The sequence below is a fragment of the Melospiza melodia genome, chromosome 24 (genome assembly GCF_035770615.1).
Source record: "Melospiza melodia melodia isolate bMelMel2 chromosome 24, bMelMel2.pri, whole genome shotgun sequence".
NCBI classification, from domain to species: Eukaryota; Metazoa; Chordata; class Aves; order Passeriformes; family Passerellidae; genus Melospiza; species Melospiza melodia.
The window spans coordinates 2,207,480-2,218,625 of NC_086217.1; the positions used below are offsets into that span (position 1 = coordinate 2,207,480).

At 38.8% G+C, this 11,146-nt stretch overlaps 1 protein-coding gene across 8 annotated transcripts in view; it reads left to right on the top strand.

The window, feature by feature from the left end:
- The window catches only part of SPAG9 (sperm associated antigen 9), a 62,428-nt gene extending 52,670 nt beyond the window's left edge, over positions 1-9,758 (top strand). For 5 of the 8 annotated variants that reach the window (XM_063175799.1, XM_063175802.1, XM_063175800.1 and 2 more), the window contains 4 exons: positions 1,403-1,441; positions 2,302-2,478; positions 2,846-2,983; positions 6,070-9,758. In XM_063175799.1, the coding sequence (XP_063031869.1) occupies positions 1,403-1,441; positions 2,302-2,478; positions 2,846-2,983; positions 6,070-6,185 (470 nt within the window). In that variant the 3' untranslated portion in view covers positions 6,186-9,758. The remainder of the gene's footprint in view (positions 1-1,402; positions 1,442-2,301; positions 2,479-2,845; positions 2,984-6,069) is intronic. The other 3 variants (XM_063175801.1, XM_063175803.1, XM_063175807.1) reach the window with 1 other exon arrangement.
- Positions 9,759-11,146: the final 1,388 nt, after the last annotated feature.

Consider the following 11,146-nt stretch of genomic DNA (forward strand, 5'->3'; position numbering starts at 1 on the left):
TGAGCATTAACAGCATTGATAGATGTTTATTGCTTATACGAGCCATCATTAGTTTTCTTATTAATGTTATTTTTGATTGCCGTGTGATCACAAAATACATTTTTCTTTGATTTGAGCATGTTGATGTTGTTGTTGCTAATACAATTTGATTGGCTTTAATTTTTGAGAATTAATCACAAATTGCATATAAAGGACTGGAACAGAAGTAGCACAGATTGCTTTAAAGGACACGTTCAGAGTTACAGGAGCTGTAAATACATTCAGACAGGGCACTAACATCCAGGTCACATTCCAATCATGTAAATTGTGGTTTTTGCTTCGTAACAGACCCCAGACTCTTGTCATGGGCTGAAACTAATTGAGGGCAGTTGAATCTCAGGAGAAAAGAACAGCTCAAGGGCAAACCAAATCTTAAATAGATAAAGCTTGGTAAATTGATTGCATTTATACAACAACAACGAAATTAAAGCCTCAACACTTGTGCCTGAGACTAATGTTATAACAGGTGGACAGAAGTTTCAGAAAATAAAATGCAGGCCTATGATAGTCCTAATTGTACTGTTGTTAATTAGAAAATAGTGTGGTCTGACAGGTGGAGTTTTAGGGTGATTTAATAGTGAAAACTCTTCATGTTATGTCTGCTTTGTTGAACAGCAAACACATGCATTGTTTCTCATGTTGTTCCATTGCATTGTCCATCCATTCAGTAGCTGTCTTTTTTTTTTTGCATGAATGTACTAAGGAAGGACAGACTTCCTGTCATGGATTTTGAGACACTTTAAATCATGCTTTCAAAAATGATAGGTCTTAATTTGCGTCAAGCTTAAGTTAATGTTTCCAGAGGAGTTTGTTTTAAGCTAGGAGTGAAGGGAAGAAGTCCCTATTAAAGCTGTTCAGTTGCATTTCATGTCTGTTGGTTGGTTGTGGGTCAGAACAGCCTTTTGGGGGTAGCCTGATAGTGGGGCTGAGAACCTTGGTCAGAAATAGTAATAAAGCAGTTACATCCTTGCATAAGCAGTGGCATCTCTCAGTCCCCTGGGTCTTAGTAGCAGGGCAGCAGATGATGTTCCAAAAGGGTACTTGAAAACATGAGTCATTCTATATTATTCTGGAGCCTCCTGTCAAGGAAAGAGAGAAAGGGGAAATGTTGCTAATCAATAATAAACTTAAAAATACGTGACAGTCCTTTTGTGGTCTATTTTGTACTGTAACTTCTGTAGTAAGATGCTGTTCTTTGTGACATTTGATCAAATCTTCGATAATTAAATATCTGTTGGTTTTTTTAGGAGCTAAAATTTTAAGCTCTGCCTTATCAAAAACCAAAATATGAGCAGTGGGTTCTCATTAATCCTTCTCTTCTACTGTCATACCTATCCATTCCCCTTTCCTCCTTTCTCACTAGCTGTAATCCTCCACCAGGGACGTTTACTGGGGCTGCGGGGTAAGTGCAGATTCTGAACCAAAACCTACTTTCAGGCTTATAATAGCCACTTTGAGGCTGTTTCCCACTCCTTATAGATTTACCCTTTGTATGTTCCTAAATGTTTTTCCACTTGCAGTTACTGCATTGCAGCAGTTTTATGTTTGCTAAATGGCCACCAATCTGCTCAGCAGTTTAGCATATCATCCTGTGTTGCAGCTGAACTCTCATATAGACTTTCTCTTCCAGCCAATGTGATATCACATCTTATAACTTTGTCATTAATCCACATCATTTGCTGTCTTGTTACAAATCACTGTTTCATTCACTACTTTGATAGTCTTTGGAATGGAGATGGCTTGTATGTCTAGCATGAGTACTTCTCTGGTTTAATGTATTTTAAAACTTCACAGTAAAATGTAGATATAGAATGATAATAGGGTAGCTCTTTCATGGCCACAGGTGGCTGTTTCTAGAGAATTTTTGCTGGCAAGGGCATACATTATGATTAGTTGGAATGAAACTGTCTTTAATTACATGTTTAAGTACATGGAATTTGCTCATATTGAAACACATTAGAGGTACTTATTTTCTTTGAAAGACACAGTCCTGTCACAAATTATTTTTCCCCAAAAGTAGGATATTGAAATCTGGTGTTTATGCTAGACTAATAAGAATCCTGCTCCATTTTCTGATGTACTTAAATAACGAAGCATGCAATCTTTTTCTTTCCAGCTCTGTCTTGAATTGGCATTGCTGCCCTCCTGTTTCATTTTTATCTAAGTTGGCTTTAGCTTTTAGATTGTACCATAAGGTTTCTTACCAAATAACCACTCCAGCATTTTGTGTTTTGAAGTAGTAAACAACCTCTTCTTTTACAGCCAATAAATCAGCAGCAGGCTCTGGAAACCGTCCGGGGAGTGTGATCCGTGTGTATGGAGATGAGCACAGTGACAAAGTGACTCCAGGGACATTCATCCCCTACTGTTCCATGGCGCACGCACAGCTCTGCTTCCACGGCCACCGGGATGCTGTGAAATTCTTTGTGGCAGTACCAGGTGAGGTTTTGTTACCACCTTTTAAGAGAGGTGGTTTTTTTGTTTGGATTTTTTGTTTGTTGTTTTTTTTCTTCATTCACTTAGTTGAACGCAGTGCTTAGTCAAAGATAGCAAGAGTACTCTCAGAAACAACGTATTTTAATTACAAGGCTTGTCTGATTGCTAAATGCAGCCCTGTGTAATGGGAGGAAAAGGGCTTGATCACAAGCAGGGACTTTGCTTCCTTCTGTGAAAAAGGTGCTGTGCTAAGTGAGCACTTGCATGTTAAGAAGGTGTTCAACTGCTTTAGACATTGTCATCTAATGACCAAGCACAGAAGTTTTCACTCTGAGATGAGGCATAAAAAAGTGTTCTGTTTTCCACCCAGGTCAGGTTGTTTGCCCTCAGAGTAGTAGTGGAACAGATCTAACAGCTGATAAACAAGCCCAGGAGTCCTTGAACCAGAGTCCCTTAAAATCAATGTTGGTGATAAGCGGTGGAGAAGGATACATTGACTTCAGAATGGGTAAGAAATCTGAGCTTTAAATGAGTCGTACTTCTTACTGAAAGGGTATTAACTATAGTGGAGGTGGCCTTTGAGTCCTAGTAAAATATCAGTATTGTACTTGAATATCTGTATATAGGCCTTGCCCTGGTAGGTCCCAGTTATTGTTGATGGGCTGCATCTGTGATGTCCTTCATTGGGCTGCAGCTGTGGCTAGTGAAGATAACTGGGATAAAAGGGGGTGGCTTGGGCAGTCAGGAAGAGCCTTGAAGGAGCCACATGCAGAAGGAGGAGTCTGTGATGTGAAGATCTGCAGCCATAAGAAAATACTGAGAGAAGGTATGGCACTCTAGAAATCTAATAACAACAGTATGGGACTCTAGAAATCTAATAACAGCAATTAACTACATAATAACTGCTGCTGTGATTGCAGTGAGTGCATTTGTGTGGTCAGTATACAGAATCTTTACCATACACTGCAGGGGTAGAAATATTTTTATTTTGACACACACCTTCAGCTTCTCCTCTCCCAACGAACCATGACCTTTGGGATGTGAGAAATGATGCTCACTTTTAAAATTTCAAAGGTTTATTCAGCTTTAATGTGAAAAACGCCAATCACTTGTTTTTAAAATTTGAAAAGTTTAATACTGGCAAAATGGTTATAAAAATAGTAATACAATTAGAGTAGTAATAATTTGGACAATTTGAATTAGGACATTATGAAACAATAGAAACAAAGAGTTATGGACTCCGGATACCTTTTTCTGGGCAGTGCAACCCCGAAAAAGGACACCCGTTAGCAAAGGATTAACCCTTAAAAGCAATAGCCCGTTGAATATTCATACATCCCATACATGATGCATGAATTCCATTCAAACAAAGGATTCGGTCTGGTCATGACAGCTTCTTCCTCCTTATCCTAAAGGCGTCTTTGATCCTGAGAGTGGCAGGAAGAAGTCAGTTTCCTCTGATTAGAGAACAATAAATTCTTTATCTCTGAAGACTTAGGTGTCCTGTGGCTGCTATCTGCTGCGAGTACCTTATTTCTTTCTTAAAAAATTATCCCACTTACATAGTTCCAATTTTAACTACAAAAGTTACATTTTAACTACAAAACTACATTTATCATACTATTAAAATGTTAATACAGCACTACTAATCAATACAACAAAATACATATAGTAAATATCTGCATAGAGCCATATAATATGCACTTTTCACACTTAATGAAAATACAACAAAAGGACTAAATAAGAAAAAAATACAGTGCTGGGAGCAGAGGATTCAACCACCATGTGCTTGTCTACAAACTGGTGCTCCGTCTTTTATACCTCTAGCTCCTCGCAAAGTCTCATCAGTTGACTCCTTCTTTGCTGTCTAGTGGTGGACTTCACTTTCTTACATCTTGATTGGAGATCAGGTGTTACCATAATAACAAGCCGACCCTCCCCAAATGCCCAGCTACCAAGACCATCCCAATGCAAGGGGCAGGACATATTACAGCAACATAACTATACATCTACAAAATTTCTCTTAACATTTGCCCCTTAATTGTGAGAGCCAACCATCTAATTACTCATCTATAACAGGAATGACTGTGTCAGAAGGTTTATTTGAAACTCTGCTTTGGAGTCATGTATCAGCTTCCTGTTAATGCTTTCAGTCTTTCTTTGTCAGGTTAATCTTTTGTCTCAAACTGCCAGAAGACGTGCCCTTAGTTACTTAAATATGCAGACTGACTAAAAACAAGTCATGTTAAGTGAAGAATACTCAGTTTAAAATTTAGTCATTTTTGAGTGGAAAAGTAAATCACTTATCTCTGCATGCCCATCACTGCTGTTTGATCACTGCTTTTCTTAGTTGGCAGTTTGGCATGATCTAGCCCATAAAAGATTTCTTGTATAAACATGTATCTTCTTTTTAATTGACCTCTTTGGGGAAATAAAGTGAGAGCTGTTGTGATTTTGTGCTTATAGTCTGCAGCTGGAGACCTTGACAAAAAGTGCATAAAAAGGTATCACAACTCTTAGACCTGCTTTTGACCTTTTGCCTAAATCTGTCTGTAGTCTTTCAAAACCAACCAAACAGCAAAACAACCTACATAAACCATTACAAAGGAAAACCCAGTAAGGCCATTCCAAATACTGTCATCCCACTAATCAGTGACAAGCAGGTTCCTGGGGTGACCGTGCTGGATTTCCTGAGAGAGGCAGGACTGGAGACAGTTCTGTGCCACAGTGCAGCGAAGGCCCAAGTGCCGCGGTCACTCAGGGCAGCTGGAACAGCCACATTCCAAATGCTCATTTTGCTCTCCCTTGCATGATGGCAAAGCCATGAGCTGAGTGCCAGTGCTGTGTTAGCCCAGCCAGTGCCACATGAGCCTAGCAAACTTTGGGGTTACTCTGTGTTTAGCTCCCTCAGCACCCTCCAGAGGAGTCTAACCAGAACACCAGCCAAAATCTGATTTGGCACCTTCCTGAAGGTGTAGGTCAGTTCCTATTTCCTGTGATTTTTTAAAAGAGACCTTCTGGATTGATGGTCCTGACTGTCCATGGGCAGTTCAGTGTCACTTTTGGTCCCAGTCAGCTGCTGTCACCCAGAGTTCTGGTGCAGCTACAAAACTGCTCTTCTTTGTGAAGAGCAATGATGGAGAATATGCTCAAGGCTGTCTTTGCCACTGTGGGCAGAGTTGTGACAAGCTGGAATAACTGGAACAGGAGGAAAGAGTGGGAGCTGTTGACCATGGACATGAATGTTGTGTTGACTCACATGTACTCAATTACAGCTCTTGTCCCATAGCATTTATATGTTTGGGTTTGTTAGGTTTCTCTCCATTAAAGAGTTATAAGTAATGAAACATGTAGAATATGGATACTTATGAACCTGCCATTATTTTTTGGGCTAGAAGGAAAGAATATTGCCAGCAGAATGCTGGGCTCTGAGATAATTATGCAACACACTCTGTTTACATTCACAGACTTTAATATGTTTTTATATCAGCATATGGCAACACTGTCTTTTTAGTGTTAGTTCTTGTCTTGCTGCATGTGGTGTTGATGCTGTTCTGGTTATTGGCTGCCTCAACCAAAGCTGTTTTGTTCCAGGTGATGAAGGAGGAGAATCTGAACTCCTGGGAGAAGCTCTACCACTTGAACCTTCTGTAGCCAAAGCTGAGAGGAGTCACTTGATAGTGTGGCAAGTCATGTGTGGCAGTGAGTGAGCCTGTAGGATGCAGTTGGAGATCTTAAAAATGGTGGGGGGGGGGGAAAGCAAAAAAAAATGCTTCTGCATGTTTTGTTTTTTTTTTATTTTGTGAACCTGTTTCACTACATGATGTTGAAGCATTTCTTTGCTGTTTAACTTTATATTGAAACCTGTCATAATTCAGCTATACAGGAATTAGCTTGTGCTGTTTTACTGCACCTGTGTTAAATGGAACAGTGTGAGGAAATCAGATGTTTCTCCAGCTGGTGTGCACACCACAGTGAGCAGCTGATACAGTTTGACTGTACCACAGCAATCTCATGTGTTCACTTCTTTGGTAGTCTCACTTGAGTTCAGCTTTGTTCCAACTGAGCTTCATTTCACTGTATAATGCATTGGGTAAAACAGCAAAGTTATTCCCAGGGTATGAAAAAAATGGACAAATTGAAAGATGGATTACTAAGACTCATCCAAATACTTAGTGAGGGCTAAAGCAAACTGTATATTTCAGCTTTTGTTTTCAAACCTGGATAATCTTTCTCATACACTGTACACAGTTTAATTTGTTACATTCTTCAGAATTTGTGGGGGGAAAGAGGAGGCTGTATAGGAATTAAAATGAAAATATTTAAATAAAATCTTATTTTCACTATTGAACCTTAAAGTTTGACAACTGCTGCCCTCAGTAATGAGCAATTTTGAGCATGTCTTTCCATTTCCCTGACATGGAACAACTGTGGTTCTAAAGGGTATTCTTAGGTTGATATAAATTGGAAAATAACTGTAAAATTCTCAATCAGGGGATATGTTTTGTTCTTTTCTTAACCCCTTATGTCCTACGCACTTAGAATGATCTTCTCTGCCTAACTGTTCAAACTCATAAGGCACTATGTGTGTGAAGGTTGGAGACGTCAATTAGAGCATGAGAAAAGACTGAAAGTGTACAGGAAAAAAAAACATTCTACACAAGTGAGATCGTAAAGGTGATGCCTAAGGCATGAAAGGAAGTGTAGTTCCAGATAATTAGGTACAAATTGTCTTTTTTTTTTTTTTTGTGGCTCCATACCCCAGTTTAGTTAAAAAATAAATAACTCAGCAACAATATTATCTGGTAACGCAAGGACAGAGAAAATTACCAAAAGTCAAGAGACTAATCTTAGGCTGACATTCTGTCTACTCATCATCTTTTTTTAACCATAAATGTGAGTTTAAGATGGTCTTCCTTTTACATTGAAATTTCTGCATTAGTATCAGACCTAAGTTAAACACTTCATGATTTCTGTACTTCAGAAGATTTAAAAACCCAGATTTGCTCTTTAATTTAGTCTCTGGAAAGTAAAAGTTTTGAGGGGTTTTAATGTACATCCAGCATTTACCCCCAAAAGGCTGGAGCTGTTCAGATTAGCAGAGAAATTAAGTAACTTGATTATGTGAGAGAACTGAACAGTTTCAGAGGAGTAAATATAGAAACACTTTTTTAAAACTGCCTAAACATTTTTATGCAATAGGAGCAGTTCTGGTCTATCAGACAAACATATGTCTATATATTTTCTTAGTTTTTAAAATGAACGCATTTAGCTGAGGTCTGTTGTGTAAATATATATTTAGGCAGCTTTTTCAAATGCATATCATAGCTGATAAACCAGAAAATCTCCATTCAGGTCTATTGGTTAGATTTATATCTATAAATACTTTTTAAGCAACATATTTTGTACACAGCTGTTCCTCTCGTAAATATGTATTTAGGACATGAACTATGTAGTAAAAATCCTATTAAAGATGTTTAATATCTTGGTAGTATTTTTCTCTTCAAGAATGCCAAAAGCAATGAGAGCATGTTGTTCATAATTTGCTTTCCATATTCATCTTGAATGTCACTCCTTAAGTACTTTGGCTTAAATATAAAGTCTGGAAGCTTATTAAAAATTATACAAATACCAATTATACAAAAGTAACCCGAGTCAACACTCTTAGACCTATTTTAAACTTATAGGCATGTATGCTGAACATGAAGCACATCTGAATTAACTGATGGGATGTCTTAAGAAAAATGCTGTCTAAACTTTTACATTTGTGTAGAATCTTCACTGTGAGTGGTGCCGTTTCTTTGCATTTCCTGCCATTTTCTTGAAATTTTTTTTTCTCTTTGGAAAACACAATCTCCAAAGTTTTTTAGTCACTGGTTGATTGTCACATTCTCATGTTCTCAGAAGAAAAGCGCACAATTCTGTTCCTTAGTTCTTTGTAGGATTTAATTTGTTATTAAAGACAAGCTGTTTTCTCTGAGTGGCATTACTGCTCCAGCTGGAGCAGTGCAACCTGGCAAGTGTGTACCTGGTCTTTTGCCAAATGGAGCTGGCCCACTGTGCCATTTTAGCCACTTCAGTGGGCCAGCCCTTGCAAATAGTTCAGAGAATGATGGATTGCTTCTGTCCCAAAGTGGAAGGGTTTTAAAGCAGACAGTAGTTGAACTGTGTAGCACTATGAGTGTAGATAAAGGCATGTGCACTTCTCTCTATTTCTCATTTAAAAACTTTATCCCCTGTCCTAAGGTACAGTAGATTAATTGGGTCCTGTTGCCATCACAGTGTGCTGGGCTGTATAAACTCCCCTTAAGGTCACTTTGAAAGGTGAATAAAGCACGCAAATCCCAGGCACTGTGATGACAATACACCCTCAACTCTGTCTCAAGAATGTGTTTATGCATTACACTCGTGATTAAAGCATCATATAAATAGGAGCTAATCTCTTGATATCTACAGCTTGTTAATAGTTTGGAAACATTTTGAGCACAAAATATGCAGCACGTGACTTGCCTGGGTAGGGGTGTTTGCATGGTGAGGGTGAGGCTGCATTGTCCATTCCTTGGGAAGGTCTTCCTGTACCGGATAGGATTGAGTTGACAGGGCGTAGACACTTTATCATAGGCTGCCTTAGTAATAAACAAATGTTTAATCTGTTTTAATATACTAACTGTTCTAAAGAACGTATGTCTTTAAAAAATGCTGTGCAACTGAATATTTATTTCCATGTGAGTATTATAAAAGTTACCAAAGGATTAAACCTGACTTAGCACTCTGTAAATGGCCCTGTTGAGGCGGGCCTTGTGAAGGCCTTGCTCTGTAAAACGAGACATGGTAAACTCAAATACAGTTCTTCTTTAGGGAAATTAAATGTTCTTTTCTAACAGGGTTATGCCATATTGTAACAACCTATATTGCACCTCAAAGCATTTTTCTATACACTAAATGTCTCTCCCGCCCTCTAACAAGATTAAGTTTCCTTTATTAATTTTGTTGATGCACATTTCTCAATCTTTTAAACATATATTTTAAACAATTTATGGTCTGTAATTTTTGAAAGTTTTGTCTGTTGGAAACTTTATGCTCAATTTTACTTGCCTCTGTAATCTGAGATGGATTCTACAGCATTAAACTTGCTGTCTGTTAAACTTGAGGCTTCTTTTCTGTGAGCAGAAGAGCTCATATAGCAGTGTAGTTATTTCAGTATTTATTTCTATTATTGAATCCATGAGGTTCAGAATGTAACTTTGTACATGAAATATATATAAATATGTATATGAAACATGCATTGGGTCATTGTGTTCTTTGTAATCTCATGTTAATTTTGCCGAGTTTTGGTGCTATCAGAAGACACAATTTTGGGAATTTTACACTAATGCCAAATATTGTCATTATCAATGATGTGTTTGAGTCAGTCTGGGACTAGTGTTATCCTGCTCTCTCATAGTGGGCTCAGACAAAAGCTGTGAAGAAAAGTTATGATGTCTGTGCCTCTGTTAAGATACAAATCTGGAGGAGATCTGCTTAATGCAGCTCAGATGAAATGGATTATATCAGATGAAATAGAGGCTGACACTGAGATTTATTTTTGAAATTGTTTTAGCAGAGATTCATCAGAGCTCAAATGCCTGCTTGTTACTTCCTGCTCAGCAAAGGAAGTGATGTGTTTTTAAGGGAGAATAACGAGGACATGGTGACTGCAGAAGAGAACGCTTGGCCAGAGCCAGGGTTTCATTTTTCCCAGCTCCTCTGCCCCTTTCTAGGCACATTTGTCCCAGCTGTGTGTCCTGATCAGTGTGTCAGGAGTGTCCCTGAGAACCCCTGGCTACTCCCAGTGGCTGAGGGAGCCCCACTGGGTGCAGAAAACTGTGCTGGGGACACAAAACCCCCCCTGCCCTCCCCATGAGTGTCACTGCAGGTGCTACTGCTGCCCTTGGGCCCTGGTGAAGGGCTCACATAAAGTTGTTTAAAACTTCCAGAACAAAAATGCTTCCGATTTTTTGCACAAATGCATGTGCAAATACTGGACTCATCCATGGATGAGAACTACCAATTGTCCTGTTACCACTGTTGTACCACCTTAAAGCTTTATAAACCTGGTGCTTAACAAACCCACCATAATTTTTGCTTAGTTACTGGATTTTCCTGGAAGATTTTTTCCTCTCCAGAACATATGTCCTGGTGCATTTCCCTCTCCTTACAGTGATGATTCTGGGGCCATGTCCATTCCCAGGCAGGTCACACACTGCACTGTGCTAAAGCAGATTGTGTCTGTATTAAAAGGGAAGAAACAACATAAATCTTCACTCTGGAAATGTTTCAGCTCTTCCAGCAGCCCTGGAGGCCCTCAGGTCTGTGCGTAAGCAATTGAATTTTTCAGATCTGGTGTTGAGAGAGATAAGAGAATAGAGTTCTGAACTGAGCTAAGGTGTTACAAGTAGTGTTTGGAGACTGGAGTTTGAAGCCATTGGAAATAACAAACCTGTCTGCACTGGGCATGGGATCATGGGAAAAGCATTCACTGTTTCTGAGGTAGATTTCTAAACAGTTTTTAGTTGTACCAGTCTCCTACACCAAGAAGTGTTCAGGGCAGAATACACACACTATTAAACGTTTTCACTGTCAATGCTTTTATTGAAAAACACTATTTTTGCTTGGAAATTAAACCTCAAAC